The 18,154-nt window shown below is 45.3% G+C and overlaps 1 protein-coding gene across 2 annotated transcripts in view; it reads right to left on the bottom strand.

Annotated features, from left to right (window-relative positions):
- Positions 1 to 1,262: 1,262 nt before the first annotated feature.
- PLXNC1 (plexin C1) overlaps positions 1,263 to 18,154 on the bottom strand; it is a 73,212-nt gene continuing 56,320 nt past the window's right edge. The window contains exons 23-32 of one of the 2 annotated variants that reach the window (XR_015706444.1): positions 17,451 to 17,554; positions 13,145 to 13,199; positions 12,002 to 12,033; positions 11,806 to 11,913; positions 9,696 to 9,859; positions 9,110 to 9,257; positions 6,409 to 6,549; positions 6,244 to 6,318; positions 3,633 to 4,586; positions 1,263 to 3,525 (exon numbers count right to left, since the gene is read on the bottom strand). Coding sequence is in view for 1 of the 2 variants with exons in the window: in XM_087765371.1 (XP_087621497.1) it covers positions 4,482 to 4,586; positions 6,244 to 6,318; positions 6,409 to 6,549; positions 9,110 to 9,257; positions 9,696 to 9,859; positions 11,806 to 11,913; positions 12,002 to 12,033; positions 13,145 to 13,199; positions 17,451 to 17,554 (932 nt within the window). In the remaining variant the exon portion in view is untranslated. Of the gene's footprint in view, positions 4,587 to 6,243; positions 6,319 to 6,408; positions 6,550 to 9,109; positions 9,258 to 9,695; positions 9,860 to 11,805; positions 11,914 to 12,001; positions 12,034 to 13,144; positions 13,200 to 17,450; positions 17,555 to 18,154 lie in introns of both variants that reach the window. The other variant, XM_087765371.1, reaches the window with a different exon arrangement.

Below are 18,154 nucleotides of genomic sequence, written 5' to 3'. Positions count from 1 at the left end.
ACTTGTTTACTTCACTACAATAAAATTATTTATTCAAGGTTGAATGTATTTATTGAAAATCTCCCCTCCTTCATTATCAGTTTTGTAACAGAAACCTGGAAAGGATCTTTTTTTTTGACTTGATAGTGAAAACTTCCTGGAAGCGTAGGAATGATTTTATCTGGTTTTTTGGTCTTTTGTTTGGTTTGGGTTTTTGTTTTTTTTTTTTTTTTTCCCCCAAAACAGTGCAGTGAAAGTATGAGACGATGCGCTATGCAGTGCAATTTCTTTTAATAGCTTATTTGGTATTGGTATTAGACTGTAGTACTAGACAACTGAATAACTCCAGTGCACAGGGTGGCATTGTCATTGATGCAGCTTTTCTCTCCAGAGGCTGCATTTTTGATTTTTCCATACAGTACGTAAGTATAAGCATTGTACTGCACTGTCTTGGGGGATTTGTTAGACTTCTCTGAGGAAAACAGTGTAACTGTTAGAAGTAACACAAGGTATTTCTGTTGTCTCCTGCAGGATTAATTTGGGAAAAGTAACTATCTGTGCCTGAGCCGGCTTTGCCAAATGGGATCTTCAGGAAGGTTTACAGGTCTGTAATGGCTGCAAAGAGCTACCTCTCAGCTGGGTAGGTGGTCTTCAGCAAGACTTCTGGCTGTGTCGGGGGGCGAGGGGGCTGTTTGTACCAACTGGGGAAGCCTTGGAGGGCAGAAGGGTACCAGCAGGAGGAAGAAGGATGGTTATCTACTGGTTTGTGGGCTCCCTTTCCCGGTCTGTCTTGGGCTCCTTGCGTGAGAGTTAACGTCCCGTCCCCGCAGCCCCCTCTCCAGAAAGAGTGGTTATCAGGTTGGCCTCGTTTCTAACAGTTTCGGCTTTTTAAAAGCATCATCAGCCTCAGAGCCTTAAAGCAATGAAGTTGTAGTGCAGCTCCCAAAGGGGGTGTAGCGGGCACCGCCTCTTCAGCCTGCCTCTGGCCTGCCGCTGCTTCCCAGAGGCGGGAATCCGGCCGGGAATCCCGGGCCCTGCAGGGAAGTCTCTGCGCAGCAGCTGCGGGGTCGGTACCCCTCTGCCCCCAGCACCACCTGCCGCTGCCCTGTACCATCCTTTTTGCGCACGTCGCACGACGGCGGCGGTTTGTCCCACCGGCTCGGCCCTGGAGCCTGCCGCGGCGCAGCCAGTGCCTCACGCCCCATCCCTCGCCTGGCCTCGGCGCCGCGACAAGCTGTGCTTGCTTGCTTTTAACCGTTTTCAAGTACACAAGTTAATCAAAATAACCTGCAAATGCATTTTATTCTAGACAAGCCCATACAAACACCAACATGTATTTGTCATTTGCACTTTTTTTTTTTTTTCAATCATTCATTTTAAACAACCAGTTTAAACATTCAGTTTAAACAACAGGAATTACTTCATACGTTAGGAAGATTTGACTTCAAACTAGATGACTGCAAAATAATGCTCTGTAAGCTAGTGTTTGTTAGAAGATACGCTGTTTGCCATAGCAGTTTGCCTGTAAACATGTGAAAATAAGTTAAAGACAAGTTTGCTTTCATTTCGGAGAATTCGATTAGAATTGTTGGGCTGCCATGATACAGCTTTAGTCGGAGGCGGTCCCGTTTGTCCGTGTAACGGTAACTAACAGCGACTTGCAGATGCGCAAGGTGTGCCAGTGTTTTGTGTGCTGACCCAAACCTACCAAAAGAGCCACGACCACTTAATTATACTTCACATCACTTCGTGAGATCCACTCGATGGGTTACAAAGTCCCAGCATGACTTTAAATGGTTTACTAACAGAGTGACGCTGCTTAGGAGGCTTGAATAAAAGGCAAGAATCCTACTGCAGGCTAAAGCTACAGGGCCTGCTTCAACACATACACGTAATTTCTAGAACGCATTAAAGCTAGTGTAGCAAACAAGCAGTAGTACAAATGCGACCGATTTGCGTTTCCTCATCATATAAACACATATAGTGAAGATCACAGGATCAGACCCACGCAAACATTATATTTTACAGCTTTTCAAGCAGAAATGTTGGTTTAGGTTTGGGTTTTTTTTGTTTTTTTCTTCCTGCCTGTACAGAAGGTTACTGTTGAACAAAGCTATCACAGTTCACTCAAATGCACTGCCAGCAAACGCCTGAAGTGGCACAGAACTGCGGAGGCATCTGTCTAACTGGAAAGAGTAATCTGCTCATGCCCCTCCTTTAATATTAATTACTGTGCTTCTTTTAAAGATTAGGTTAAGAATGATTAAAAATCAAGCCCTTAAGTACAGGTATGCTAAGCTTAAGTGCTACTCGAGCCCCAGTCCACTCCTTCAGGACAGAGGCCAAGATAGGTTAGGGTTGGGGTGGGTTTTTTTTTTTCCCGTTAAAATTAAACTTACCGCACTATATTGTGCCAGGCAGAGAACTGCTGAAAGTACTGCAACATTGTAGTGCAGTTTCCTGAACAAAGCCATACATTCCATCAAGTATAAAGTGTAAACTTAATAATAGCAAGTGTAAGACTTGAATTAAAAAGAAAAAACAACAAAAAAAAGCCATCACAGTATGAGTTGGTGGCTGCCCTCGCTGATATGCAAGAGGTACAATTTGTGCAATCACAGGGTAGGGAGGGGGCAGACCAGTAGGCAACGCGTTTTTGTCTTTGCTTTTCCCCACGTTAGCAGGCGGCCTCGCTTCTGCCAAAGCACAGTCAGCGTTCGCCCGCGCTGGCCAACCGCGTGCCGTGGGATTGCGCCTGGTACCAGCTTCTGGTAGCCACTGCACCCAAACCCGCCAGCTTTAGTATTGTTGTACTGCAGCCTCCGGGCTCCTCCAAAGCAGCGGCGCATGCTAATAAATGTTTTGAGTGCTCCGCTGCCTGGGAGCCCTGCATAGGCGTCCCTGGCTGGCGACAGCCCCAGCATAGGCTTCCTGTACTAAACTTGGACCACCTGTGCCGGTCGCAGCCCGTGGCACCCTCGCAGCTGCCAAGGCAGGGGACAGCTCTTCCCTCTCCTGTAGGCCACTGAGCTACGCTGCTCGCCTCCAGCGGTGGGACCCTCCGGAAACGCGTGGAAACGCATCTCCGTCTCATCAACGCCTTACCTCAAACCGAAGGGCAGGCTGCAGCCTCAGTGCCTCCACGTGACTGAAGCAGAGCCCACGGCAACAACAGATGTCAGCTCTGAAGCGGAGGGTAGGACCGCGCTGGCGTGGTAGCAGAGGCAGAGCCACGGCTGCTCCTCCATGGCTTTGCACAGCAGCCGCTGCGCCAGCCGCGTCTCAGCAGCGTGGCCGCGCGCCTGCTTTCCAGCTGGGCTAGCTTTGGCCACCAATGCAAATGTAACGGAGCCCCTTCTTTGAAAATGACCGAGCCTCAAAAAAACCCCCCGGCAGGACTAAGGCAGTTACCTCCCCCCGCAACCCTAACTATCCCGTTTATATCAAACGGTTTCTCATACAGCGTCAGAGATTACACCAGCCCTCCTGTGCTTACGTGTTATTATTAAACTAACCCTCTTTTGACAAAGCCTTTGTGTGGACAACCTGAAAAAAAAAAAAAAAAATGCTGGCTTTAGATTTGTGAGGCCCTTGTACCCGAATGGCGAGACTGGCCTGGACTGTCAGCACCGGCGCGTGGGCCGATCACGCACCTGAGCACAGGTTGGTGCACCGGAACGCAGCCATCGCCAGCTGCTTCATCAGCTCACAACCGTGTTCCGATGCGGCGCAGCTGCACGGAGGTTTCATGTGTAAAGCTGCTCACGAGTGTTTCACAGCCGATTTAAGGATGGAAAGGCAGAAATGTAAACACAGACTGATGCCGGCCTCGTGCCTTTCTCCAAAAGCCGCCTCCTCCCCCCGCCTTGCCCAGTGGTTGGCTTCGCTTTGCACGTGGAGCTTCTAACCTGAGGAAGAGAAGTCCTGCCACGCGGCCTTTGGACTTCAGCCCTCAGACCCACTTTTTCTGCTAAACACACTTGTACCGAGTGTCACTTTGGTGCTGTTTTGTTTTTTTTCCCCCGAACAGGAACCAGTGTACATTGGAAACAAACTGCAGCTGACCCGTATTCTGAAGCCGGAACGCATCCTTGCAGTTTGCCAAGGCTGCTGAAAGGATGTGGCGAAGCATCAGTTTTCTCTCTTAAAAAAAGAGCTAAGCGACTCCCCACTTGCAGTGTGTTTTGTGCATCTCCTGCAAGCTTGTTTTTAAGTAAGCGGAAGGCTTACTTAGGCAGTATTTTTGAACCAAAAGGTACATGTGTTCAAGTACCTAAAAATGCTGGCCCTGCCAACGCTAGACTCACTTTCACATGCCCATGTTTGAATATCTACCCCTCCCCATACTTCATTCCCAAACGTAGATATTACTTGGAATGGTCGGAGTGAAGAAGAGTGTCCATATGTTTCAAACCCTGTACATATAGTCAGTCAAAACAGTTTTGGGAGCAGTAGCGCTTATTTAAACCCCCCCACAGTGACGCTGTGAGTCAGTGCTCTGCTCAAAGCCATTTGCATTTTTTCTTTTCATCGAATAAGTCCTTTACTTGCTGGAGCTGTTTCTGGACTTCTTCAAACCCCCGTTCTCGCTCGAGTTTGCTGACAATCTGTTAACAATTATCAAAAAAGAGAATCATTTTTTTAGTGCTTATTTTACTTGCTGTTTTTTAAAGCCTGCTTTTCGGCATTCCAACAACTACTGGCAGAAAAATCCATCCGAATGCCTCCCTATATGTAAACATTCTCTTCTGACTTTAACACTCTATTTTCGTAGTTTTCCTTTCAAGTCATTATGATTACAGGGTTTGCAACACTTCCACAAAAGAATGACGGAGCCAAGCAAAAAAAAAAAACCCAAACAAATCCAACACAGGTTCATCTCTTGAAGTGTGAGGCAGGGCCAGCGCTCCAGTTTTACCCTAGTGCAGATCTGCAGATGGTATTTTCTTTCTCTTCCTCTGCCCTATAAACTGAGGGCAATAAACTGCCTCTCTTCCTCTAACTGGCCCACTTGGCACCGGCCCAGGTGATAGGAAGGAGCACTACCGCTGTCTGAAAACTCTTTGCTGGCAACTCTACAAAGCGACGGAGGTCTCGGCAGACAATGAATGAGGTTTAGCTGCTCCCGGTCAAAAGCCAGAGCGGGAAGAGCAGAGGGAGGGTTTCTTTCTAAGGATGGGGTAAGTTTAGCCAGTACTAGCTTCAAAAAAGCAAAAATGGGCACTAAGAGTAGAAAGTATTCTGAAGTCTCCTGTGTCAACAATTTTAATGAGCGTCATAAAGCGCAGTGCCACTCTGAGTATCATGCCAAGCTGCTTTTAAGAGGCAAAGATTTGATGCCGAACCCAGGTAATTTGAGCTGTGAGAGATCAGAAGCGGTAAGCTAGCTAACAGGTGACTGAGAGCTGGATGATTACAGCAAGCGCTGATGCTGTGCTGCTGGGGATGAAAGAGAGAAAGGTCTGGTTGCTGGGAGACCCAGACAACCTGCTGGAAGTGGTAACGAGGCCTTCAGGCAACACACCCCAGCTGGCTCTTATCTGCATCCCTGCGCAGGCACACGCAGCCTCTGTTAAGGATGCCAAGCAAAATGGAGTGGAGAAGCCTGTCGTGCAAAGCGGAGGGCAGGGATTTTCTTACAAAGCAGCTTAGAGGTAGCCTGCGACTAAGTGCTTTCAGTTGAGAAAAGATTTCTTTTGTTAGCAATAGCAGGGACTGGAAGCTATAGCTTCTTTTCTTTAAGACTATTAGAGCAGAGCGTAAGAGGGCCATGATGGGAAAGGAGCAGACGCCTCTTGCTGTAAGGCTGAGTGTGCTCTGCTGAGGTGTTTGTACTGACTGTTAACTCGAGATCCCTGGTGCTACAGTCTAATCTGGTTTCTGAATCTCCAGGGAAATGGAGCGCATGCACAGGAGTTGTGACAGGCATTAGCAGATACTCTGCAAACACCGTAAAACAAGAAGTCTAGACTATACAGGAACTTTCTCAAAACTGCAGGGAGAATTTTATTGCTACTGTCTCTGTGGTGACAGCAAAGGTGCGTGTACAAACCTTGGGCCTGCGACCCCCCCCGAGAGGACGCACTGCTCTGGCCCCGCACAGCTCAGCGGGAGGAGCAGCCCGGGCTGCGGGGCTGCCTCCAGAGCGGCACCCGGTCAGTCGCGCACCAGGCCAGCCCTCGGTTACTTTGACAAGCCCAACTGTCAAGCCTGAGGTAGCAAGTTGACATTAAGGGGTTAAGCAGGAATAGAAGATGTGCTTACCTCATCGTAATATTTCACTATGTATCTGTAGATTTCAGTCAAGGCCACTTTCTCATTAAATTCATTTTCATGTTTCTAAAATAGAAAGCAGTTCTGGTCAGATAGTTCTCCTTTTTAAAAAAACTTAACATGAAAGCAAATGAAGTTGCCATTTCTCAACCATACCTTAGATTCCTGAGTTAGAAATTCTTCAACCTCTGAAGTGGTCAATGGAGGCAGATCCCTGATGGCTTTATAGTACGCTTTCACCTCCTTCTTGTAGAGTGGAATGTCCTTAGCGTAGAGAAGTTTATTTGTTGGTGCTTCCTTAAAAGAAAATATTTGAAGCCTTGTCAATTTTCACAGCACAGATTTCCTGAGGTTCCACCTCCACATAGTTAATTGCATCTAATTGTGTCTGTTCTCTGTGTGACTCATTTCTCTTTGCAGTGGTTATATGCAAGGAATCAAGGTTATGAAATAAAGATGAAGAAGAGACGCAGGACCTCAGTAACAGTGCACTGTGTTTCGTGACAGTTGCCATATAATTATTTCTATTGGCATCAGGAGTGATGAACATTTGTCCCTTAGACATATTTTTCTTTCTTACTTCCTCCTCACCACTCCCCAGACCTGAAAGATTGTGAAAGCCGAATCAAAGGCCTTGAAGCTGACAACGTATTTGCATACAGGATACAGCAGTGCTGTGGGAAATTCCCCTAGGAAGCTTCCCCTCGGGTAACATGCGGAGAGCCTTGCTAGGAGAGCCTTGCTAGATCCTGCCCTGGTGAAAGGAAAGCCAAGATACATAAAGCCACTGCATCAGAATGCCTCCTGAAAAGCCTAGGGGCAAGGAGGATATTTCAATATCTTAAGTCAAAAGAAAGGCCTTTGTGATTTAGGGAGTAGTTAGAATGGTTGTAAGACAAGGGGGCTCCGGGGATAATCCCATCTCAGATAACTGGGCCTTGGGAGAACAAATGCATGGAAGATAGGAAGTCACAAAAGAATGACAACAGCCTTGAAGGACACCGTTTAGGTGATCCTAGGACTGAGTTTGCGCAGAAGCAAAGGTCAATCAGCGAACACAGTGAAGAAGACTACAAGCCTTCATCTGAAGACCCCCAAAGACCACTTGAAGACCACCACGGGAAACACTGTGCATGCGGATCGGACATTTGCATATGTTAATAAGTTCCAGGAAAGCTCATGTTTATGTAAATGATTTCTCAGAAATCCTGTGAATATATAGGATTTTATAGTATATAATCTCTGAAAGTCTACCACATCGGTGGAGCACTCACGGTGGAGAATCCCCAGTGCTGCCCAGCGCTGCAATAAAGAATCCCTGCTTAATAGTAACTTCGTTGCTATTGAGTTTCATTTCAGGGACTCTCTGAATATTCCATTTCTCCCTTGGGGAGATTCAGACTGCGAGGAGAAGCATCCGTGACTTTTTGTATCACTGGCAGAGGTTTCCCCTAAAACTCTTCGGTCTCTACTACTCCTTTCACTCAGGGGTTTGAGAGCATGGAGAGCTGACTGCCAGGCATGCACAGCCAAAGGGATTTTTTTTATTTTTCCCCAGGGCTTCAACAACCCAGGTCAGCAGTGACCTACCAGGCAGCTTTAGGCTCATCCGAGGAAATAAATGCTGATGTTTGTGGTAGGAGCCGAAGCCCCACCTGGAAACCATGTTTTCAGAACGTAAAAGTGGGGGCTGGTAGTTTCCTGTCACTGCTCTGGTTTAAATTCTGGGGAATAAATGACACAACCGTGAGATGTCTTGTCACTACTGTTTCCACCGTGTGATGAAATGATTTAAATGGTTGTTTTCTAAGTGGCTAAAGAAAGTTTTATGATAAAAGGCTAAAAATCATGAAAGTAAATACATTTTAGTACTAAAAGGCCACAAGATGTTTACTGCGCTGCAAACCTTTATCAGGTTTCAGCATCCCTTTTCAAATGTTTAATGGGAGCTGTTGTATCAATGGATGTTAAGCATAGAAACCTAACAGACCATGCTCATTTGCAGGTTTTCCATCAAGTAAGTGATGTGATTAGTTTTAATTCATGACACTTCACTCCTAAAATAAGATGAATAAGCACATTATTTGTTATTTACCTTGAACAGACGAGCCATTGGTTCAGACCACACAGGAAATTAGTCCATTATTATATACTTTTTTTTAGGCTAAAAAAATCTCTAGCCTGTTTTTCTTGGTAGTATGAGCCTGAACAAATGCTTCCTGCTTTGGTCCAAAGAAAAGGAAAATATCCTCAGGAAAAATGAAGTACTTCTGATCCCCAGAGTTCTGGATGCTGTACTAAAGAGCTTTTGAATGTAAGATTTCTGAACTTGTTACTCCACCAAACAATTTTGCATATAAAAAGGGAGCAGCTAATACATGTGAAAGGAACTGTTTCAAACTTCAGAGCTCTTTCAAGTATTCTTACAGCTCCCGGTAGCTTACTATGCCTGCCTGCTGCACATTGGCGTGTGGCAGACAAAATTTGGACTACTTATCAAATAACGTTAATACTTTTAAGACCTTTGGTTAAAAATTCTTTAAAACTTCATTAAAATCTTACAATTCCCACCCTCTTCCACATATTCTATAAACACACTGCGCAGAAACTAACTGCAGAGAAGACAAGCAGCAGTTCACTATAAATATGGCATTCTAGTAGCTGTATCTGTCTACTCCAATGAATTCTTCAAAGTCGCGCGAGATGGAAGCAACAAGGAATGGAAACCCAGCTTAATTAGGCCCCCACAGTTTTGCTCCCGATGTCAGCAGATCCAGGAGTTCATCCCCTAAATCATTATACAGTTGAAAAAGACATTGGTTGAGAAGTTAGCAGAAGACTGAAAGGGCAGCATTACCTTCCCCATGGTTTGTTCTGCTAGAGAAAAGGCATCCATGAAAGCTTGTGCGATTACAGACAAACAGCCGTCTATATGTGAAGTCTTCTTAATATCAAAGACGAATTGGGGATTCTTCAGTATGTTCACCCAGAAGCGAAGAGGAAGACTAGACAGAGAAAGAACAGGCATCTTTAACCACTCAGGTAGCCCAACTGCTTTAAAATGGTAGTTCAATTGCACTGCACTCACGGAAAGAAGCACATTTCTGGGCTGCTTATTCATGTTAAAAAAGGAATCAGGGAACAAAGGCTACAGAGCAAACACAGCAGTCAGTCACCCTTCCATCTTCAAATAATGCTCTCAACCTGCAAATACTTCTTTCTGAGTGTGAATTCAGTACGCAGACTTAGAAGTCCTGGAAGCTATGATGGCTTGTATCGATATCCAATCGATACACTAAAATTACTGGGATCTACAAAGCCAAATCACATCTTCACCCAGACATGCCAAAATCTTGTTCTTCTGATCACAGGTGAGCTGTTCCACCTTTGCAACTACATTTTCGGAGAGTGCACGCACTCCTGCGCATATCGTATGGGCATACCTGTTGGTTTTCCATATGTGGACCACATCAGGGTCAGTAATTTTTTTGCTCTCAGCCTGGGCATCCAGAAAGTCAAAAAAGTACTTGATGGCAACAGGTGCTTTGTTGTTGGGTAAACTCCAAATGCTCCTGAAAAGCTTTTCAACAACTGAATGAATTGCAACCTGAAAAGTAAGAAAATGAACAGTGCTATTATTACACAAGAAAAGGATTTCTTGTCTCAGAGAGCTGAGCGTGCCCCAGAGCAACCACACACAGAAACTACAAGACGCTTGTGGCAAACATCTAGGCCACAGGTTATGGGCAAACAAGACAGTCAACAACAAAAATGAAACTACAAATACACCACAATGAGCTGCTTTCAAATGCCATGTGTCCTATCACTTTACCGACAGGAGAACTGCGGTGAACTTTGTGATAAATCGTAGGTGGACGGAATCACTCATTCCAACGAAGACAACATCAACTCTTCGGATACTGTTGGCACCATTGCTAAAGGCATTTGGAAATTGTGACTGGAAGTAAGAGGGAGGTGAGCAAAAGGAGTTTAACCAGTTTTCTAGGGCACTGGTCTTCATGGTGCCATCTGCGACACACGTTGAACACGTGCTCATTAGCACTTCACAGCCAAGCGACTGCAGCGCTTGATCTAATTCTAGGATAACAGCTTTGGGTGGCATACGAAGACACTAATATTAGAGAGAAGAACTGAAAACTGGGTGTTTCTGATCGAGAAGTGAAGCTACTTGGCTCACACAAAAGCAAGGGCTTGGTTGCTGACGGACTCACTGACATCGTCACAGAGTATTCACAAGCAGAGGCAAACAAAGCAAAACACTGTTTTGTGCTTTTTTTTCTTCACATCTGTTCTGAAGCTCAGTTCAGCCCAACCTTCTCTCCACAAGAAGGATTTAAGTGTATCCCAGGGCCTTGATGCACTACTGGCCAGTTGATTTCATGTGGCAAACTCTGTAATTGTGTCTGTGTGCGGGTATGGAGGAGAGAGAGAGGGAGAGAGAGGTGGTTCGATGCAATTTCCTTTAGTGCATGGCACATCACGGATGGAATTTCACAGTGAAGGATGTCACAGCACTGTTGTTCAGAGCACTATCCTACTTTGGAGAAGACAACTAATTTAAAGCCCTTTAAAAGGACCATTTCTTAAGAGCCTGATCTTTCCTTTTGTACTTCAGTCTTCCACTGTAAGATACTACTGGTTTACTCCAGCAGTTCCTAAGGGCTTATGTTAGTTTCCACAGCTAATGAGAAATGACCAGTCTTCACTCTCACCTTGGGCAGTGTCCCAAATTACTTCAGATGCTATCAACAATCTAATTAAATAATGACTGATAGATTTTTAAATGCAAGGCGGCCATAATCATCATCCCTTCAGGCCTCTTGTATTGCACAGCTCTCAGTGTTGCGCACTGATTAATATTTTAAGTAATATGCTGTTGCAAAGAGTTTTATAACCCTTTTGAGTAAGTCAGAAACAAGATGACATTACCGGAGGGAGAGAGCAGGGCTTATTCCTAAGGAATGAGCATTGTATAAATTAGGTAATCGTATTATAAATCCTAAGGACCTTGTTTTCAAAATTAATCTAGTTATTTTGGATGCTTAATTTGAGACTCTAAAAAATGATACCATTTCACGGGCAGTATTTTGTGAAACTCAGGCCTTGGAAGTTGTCTCTAAGCTGGGCAAACTCTAGTAGAGAGTGAGGAGATTGTTGACTGAAAGCTGTCTCTCCAGAAGAGATCGTTCTCACTCTATGGGACTCAGTGGCAAAACTCACTTTCTATAAGCTCAATAACTACCTTTTTTCTTTAACCCGAGGAAAAAGGTTGTGCTTACTGAGGAGATAGAGAGTGCGAGTAATAGACAATTTTAGAACCCTAGCATTAGAAAACCTGCAATGTGTGTCCGTCATTGCAAATGGTCGTAATCCACAGCTAGCACAGCGAGTTTTATAGGCTACCTTTTTATTTAACATTTGATGCACATACAGGAAGTCTGCGTAATTTCTGCTTTAATTTCTATTTCTGTTGTGCCAAACTAGCCAAGCCTAACATCAGCCCTCCCCCAAAACAAGGCCTTTACAGTTTACCTTGGTTGACAAAAGCTTTGTCAGATACATTTCTTTCACTTTGAATTTTTGCTTTCCTTTGTGACCTGCTCCTTTCACATCTTTGTTTGCTTCGGAGTCTGGTAAAATCTGTCGTGAAGAGATTAGAGAGATTACACAGATACAAATACGGCTCAGTAATAAATCCACCACTTAACAGTGTAATGACTGAACTCACCAAATGACAGTGTTCATCCGAGTAGTCCACATCTAAACAACAGAAGGCAGAGAGCAAACAGGCATTAATGAAACACACAGCTACAAACGTGTGAATTCTGCTGGGCTCTGGGCTGTGCAGCGGGGTGCATGCCAGGATGCTGAGCAAGCAGGCTCGGCATCACGCTTTCCTGCCTGCAGCGTGGGGGAAGCCTCTGAGAAACGCACAGCTCCTGGCTCACCTCCCCAGTGCCAACCTGTAGCTCGGACCACTAAGCTAGGGCATCATCATCTGCTGCTGGGGTAAGCTGGCAGCAAATCACGACTCCTCTGAAAGGAGGACAACAGACAGCAGATGAGGTGACTGCATTGGTTTAGTCTCTAAGGGTACTCAGTGCAGGCGGGCTGGGGTCAGGCTTGAAAGCGGTGGCTGAGAACAGACAACTGAAAGCAATGGCTGAGAACAGACAACTCCTTCTTGCTGCGGGAGAGAGCAATGCCATCCCAGTGACTTGCACCTCAGCGACACATCTCTCCTAACTTTCGATGCCCACTTTGATGGTGAATCACATCCTAGGAGTGTCTGTTTCTCCCTAGGGGCTACAGAAAGTCCACCTCCCCCGAGCCACCATCTGGGCTGGAGCAACCTGCATCACAGGGGTAGGTGAGATGAACTAATCCCTTGTAAGTACCCTTTAACTCCTGACCTGCTGTTGACACAGCCGAGTCAAAGCTTTCAGAAACACAGTCAAGAGAATAAGGAAAATTCCCAAACTGCATTTTTTTGTTATGCCTGTCTCCGGACAGTGCACTACTATGTCCGTAATGCACAACGCTGGGCACTGGAGCAGGGCACGTTCCCTGTGTTGGTCTCACCAGTCAGCACTTTGTGTCACCTGGGCTTCCCTGCCCTGCTTTTCCTGTCCTTCATTTTCTGAGGACTGTAAGTCCTTCTGTCCTTTCCCTTCTTCCCTCCTCCTAGGCCCACTGTGCCTGCCAGAGGCCCACAGCCAGGGTAACATGGCTCTTCATTTGGCTCAGCTGTATCGAAGTGCCAATTTTTCTAACCTCCTATTGACCAAGATACAACCTGTCATAGCTCAGCTCTCTGCGTTCCCAGCCCATTCTCCACAAAAGATTAACTACATTGCAGTTCCTTTGTTACCTGATTGGGTATTTGCCTTCTTTTTAAACACTTTTAGGGTTGCTCCATTTGAAATCTGAAAGCAAAAACAAACATATCATGCTGAAACAACTGTCTAGAATTCACAAAACCCTCAGTTTCATTTCCTCCGTCCTTAAGTTCGTGGCAGCGCAGGAGCATGCCAGCCCACTTCGTTCTCACCACGGTGTGCACGGCTCTCAGCAGGCAGCCAGGGCCGGGCTTTCAGGCATGGGCAGCAGCTGCAGTTTGCTAGCCTTACCTGGCAAGGTGGGAAGGCAGCTCTTCCAACAAACCGGCCTTTAAGACCTTGCCCTTTCTTTGATTTTTCTGGTTCAGCCCCTATTTGGACATTTTCATTTTTGTGTACTGCTTTGTGCTGCTTCTTGCACCCATCTTTCTACAGATTGCCCAGGCTGAATTCTCTGGCTCCAGTGCAATAGGATCTTACAGGAAGGTGAGGCAGGGAGGGGAACACAAGGACGTCTTCTCTTCTGGTCCCCCTCCTTCCAGCTCAGTCCATTCCCCTCTATGGAGGGGCCATGTTGAGGGTCTAGCCTGGTGCTCCCAAGAACTGTTTTCAAACTGAGCAAAATATTTACGCCCTATGGACCGTAAAGTCAAGATCCATACCAAGGTACCCTGGGATTTCTAGGAAAAATCTTTCCCCTTCCTCCCCTGAATTTATAGTGCTGCCAGGATGGTAACTATTATCTTTAAAAGAAACTGGCAAGTCATGTTTTTATTGTCAAAGAGTAACTCGAAAACAGCTCTCACTGAGAACTACACCACTGCTCTGCTGTCAAATGTTGGGTCTTGCCAAGTGCTAGTGTATTTCGCTCTATAATTACAAAAACAACTGGCCAGTTCTAGGAAGGGATGTCTGCCAAAATAATTTAAGTGTTTTTTAAACCTTGGCAGCCAGCCTGGTGTGAGAAACCAGTTTAAACATTAAGATACTCTATCAAAAGCTCTGTCTTGCGCCAAAGAAATCTGCACTAACACTTGGTCCTGGAAAGTAAATCCAATCTATTTTATAAGTATGATTTTTTGCAGGGTTTCCATTTATCATACAGTGTGTCAGAGCTCTTTCAGATAACACAGAGCACTTTAAAACCACACTGCAAGTGGGAATATGCTCGAAGGCTAGCTTGCGGGGTGACACAAACACCCAGACAGTCCTCCTACTTGGCCCTGAAGGTAGGTAAACAGGAACAGGGCTACCCAGCAGCTTACCCCCTCCCAGAGCGGCGCGGGCAATACGCTGCCTCCACTTCCTCTCCGAGAAGCAGGAGAGCAGCTCAACGCTGAAATGTGTTGGCTCCTGTCCTGAGGGAGACGGGCAGAGCTCAGAGGGAGAACCATGCCTTCCTCCGGGAACCAGAGGTGTTGGTGCAGTGCAGCCATGATCCAAACCCCCACTTCAGGTTTTGTTTCTGGGACAAATGATGCTTTTAGCATTGAATGGAACATGCTTTCCCTTCTTTATCATTATTGCAGCAGCCACACTTGCTGTTTCTTTCAGTGTGATCCAATTAAAAAAAAAAAAAAAAAAAAAGCCCTTCTTTTTGTGTCCTGCTGCCTAAGTCACTTTTCATGGTGGGCTGCTCCCATGGGCACCTCAAAACATCTTTACTTTGTCAGGTGTGTTACTGAGGGGGACAAACAGGGAGAGGCGAGATCTGTTCAGATCCACATAACATGGAGTACATCTGCTTTGCAAAACAGAAGATATAGTAGTGTGGCTCTACATCTCTTCCTTGTTCTCCAGGCCTCCTGTCCTCCCTATAATCCAGTTCTTGACAGTGAGGTCCCTGAATCACACATTCAGATTCACTCTTTGGGGCTGTGCCTGCTCCTGGAACGTGCGATGCTGCCACAGGTTGAGAAATTGGAGATCTGTGACTGGGCAGCAGATATGAAAGTGGTTCTCTAGCTCTCTTCTTGCGTGGAAAATAGGACATCATGATAATCAGCAACTTTCTTGTCAAGGCTTGTGGTTATTCTCGTGCAAACAATAGTGCAGACCTCATAAATAATCACTTCAATAACCCTACTAGGACCAAAAAATTAGAGCAAAAGGAACACACAAGTCAGAGACACATGGAAGTCTAATAAGAGTACAGTGGATTTTTTTTCCTTTCAGAAACACCACACAAAAATGCAAACATCCTCTACTTGCACATTTTAAAAATCAGTGTAGAAACTAGGTTTGCTTTTTCAAGAGTGATCGATGATTCTGGGACCTTTACAACGCAACCCTCATGCTCCAGTACCTTAAAAAGATTTGACGGTACTTCCCAGTTTCAAAAATCTGGTTACTTGCTAGCATTTAAGGCTGGCAAACACAAAGAAAAATTCAGGCTTGCCACAAAACTCTAGGCACTGTTGAAATGTGAGTTGGAATTCCTCAGGCAACGTTAGTATCCTCACACTGTGTATGCAACGTTCCTTTTTCTTGCTAACTAGACACCTTTACATTCCTTTTCGCATTAATACGTATACAAGAAAATAAACTAGATATGCTAATGGCTAATACTTGCCACTAAGCCACTGCCTAAAATGCCACTAAGCTTCTGCCTAAAACGTACATTATTTTGTCAGTGTCAGAAAAAGTGAACTAAAATATCTAACAGAGATACACAGCACAATTTCCATAAGGCAGCTGCTAAGCTATAATTAGTGTAGTTACAGCTTTGCAAAAACAACTGAACCTCCAGCCTAACTTGCATTTGTCTGCAGAAACCTCAGACAAAAACAAGGGCTGGGACAAAGATACCCAGGGATGACAGTGACCAACTGGAGCAGACTTATTTGCCATGAGGTATGGCACCCATGAACCACGGCACGCCACGAGCTCAGGAAGTGCAAAAAGCTGCCAGGTAAAATCAGGGAGCACTTGCAATAGCTGCCTGTAGCAAAGAGGGTAAGTACTATCACATTAGACAGAAGTTCAGCTATCTAATCAGACTCAAATCTACGTTGACCTTTGCTGCATAGACTCTGACTGCAACACCACAATGTCCTAATTTCTACAAAATCTTTACAAGTGGAGTGGAGGAAGTCTCACATTAATCTAGAGACAAGATTCAAGAGAGCCACCAGAAAAGCTGTATTTAAGACACTGGCTGGTGACTCAGGACATCTGGGTTCACGGCTGCCTCTCCAGGACGTAAGGAGCAACAAACGCCTACAGAAATCTGTAAAGTGACTGCAAATGAGCTTGCTCCAGATCCATGCAGCCTTGTGCTGTGCCCAAGCTACAAACAGTCCTGCTAGGAGTCCTTGTTCCTCTCTGTGGACGGCACTGTATTTGCTCATGCAGGCAGAAACGTGTTCAGGGCTGGCTCAGGTTTCTCAGCACCATACTGCATTGCGTGGCACAGACCTACACTCACCAGCAAAACTTCTAAATAAATAAAAATTTACTATCACATTAAGAGCCAGACTTTCAAATTCAACAGCGAGGCATGAAGAAAGCTCACTAAAAACACTCAGCATACTAACCTCATTTCCAAAAATCTATCTGTAAGCATCCAAATGTGAGCTACCATATCACCTGAGGCCAATCATCTGTTGCACATTTTACCCCAGCCTCTCACCTCTATTTTGACTAGTGTCAGTGGAGACTTCTTAGCCAGGCAATGCTGCTTGCTATGATTTCGCAAAGTGCTACACCCAGAAGGGCTCTGCCACCAGTTGCAGCCTTGTATGTTGTTGCAATGATGAACAGGTTACTGCAGCATTGAAAACAACTGGTTTACAGGTGGAATTGGCAGTGGAGGGGATGGCGACAGCAGACGGAAGCAGAAGCAGAGAGAATAAGGGAAGGAGACTGACACAGGAGGTCTCAAGAGAAGAGCGAGCAAACTCATCAGTCCTTTTTATTCTCTCAATGAGCTTTCACAAGTATCACTACTGCCTGTTCAGACAATCAAAATATGAGCTGGAAAGAGGTAAACAATTGCTCATGGTGCAACAAAAACTCAGCAGCAGAGACTAGAAAAGACTCAAGGCAATGTTCGTAACTGAAATCAGATGCTGTTTTAACTGAAAATCTCAACAGAAGTAACAGTTTACCTGGTACGCTTGAAGCAAGCAACCCTGCAACAAGCAAACCTCTGAAAAGTAACAGGAAACATAGGACTCATTGGCAAGAGAGTTGTGTGCCACACATTTCTTTCCTTCTGTTGATGATGCTCAGCTATCTCTTCAAGATTTTGATCAATCAAGATACTTCTGTGCAGACAGCATTTCGGAGTTGAGGAGAAACTGCTTCTCGATTCATTGGTATGGCTTCCGTGCTTACCTCATAATGACCGATGGTATTTAGCTTCCTTATCCCATCCTCCATCACTTCTGAGGAACCATCAATATCTAACAATTCTCTTTGCTGCTCCTCAGACACAAGTTCTGCAGTATGACAACAACAAAAAGCAATTACAACCCAATGGCATTCTCACTGTACAGATGTTTGTGAAGAAAAACAACACCTCATTATTTTTGGACCAGTGGTTCCCAGGTGAACTGTTTCCCTCTGTCCTTGTGCTAGGTCACGTGAGAGTGGTTTTGCACTCCCACACTACAGTTTCCTTTTCTGAGGTGACCGCCTGGGTGGCTTCCATTACTGCAGGCTATTGGTGCTTCACTTTGTGTTGGTCAAGGCTGAGTTTTTGGCTCTTTCACCTAATCTAGCTATTCTGTTGCACAAGTATGCCCTGCTGTTATGGCCACATTGGGACTAGAAGAAAGGTTTCACAAGCCACTTCTAAGAGGTCACTAAAATGACCTGTACAAGACTGACATAGTATTTGTGAAGGGTGGTCAGGCACTGGTGGTGGATATAAACATCAGATACAAAAGTAAATTATCATCACTTGCTGACATAGCGTCTGAGAAGGTGAGGAAATATCTGTATCTTAGGGAGCAAGTCCGGGAGGTGACAAATGCCAAGAATGTAGAGTTTGTTAGATTTCCTGTTGGAGCACATGGGAAGTGGTATGGTGGCAACTA

The sequence above is a fragment of the Nipponia nippon genome, unplaced genomic scaffold (assembly GCF_047370975.1).
Source record: "Nipponia nippon isolate SJK-2023a ecotype South Korea unplaced genomic scaffold, ASM4737097v1 scaffold_3, whole genome shotgun sequence".
In the NCBI taxonomy this organism is placed as follows: Eukaryota; Metazoa; Chordata; class Aves; order Pelecaniformes; family Threskiornithidae; genus Nipponia; species Nipponia nippon.
Note: the sequence above shows the minus strand (reverse complement) of the source record. Positions and strands in the feature narration are given on the sequence as shown.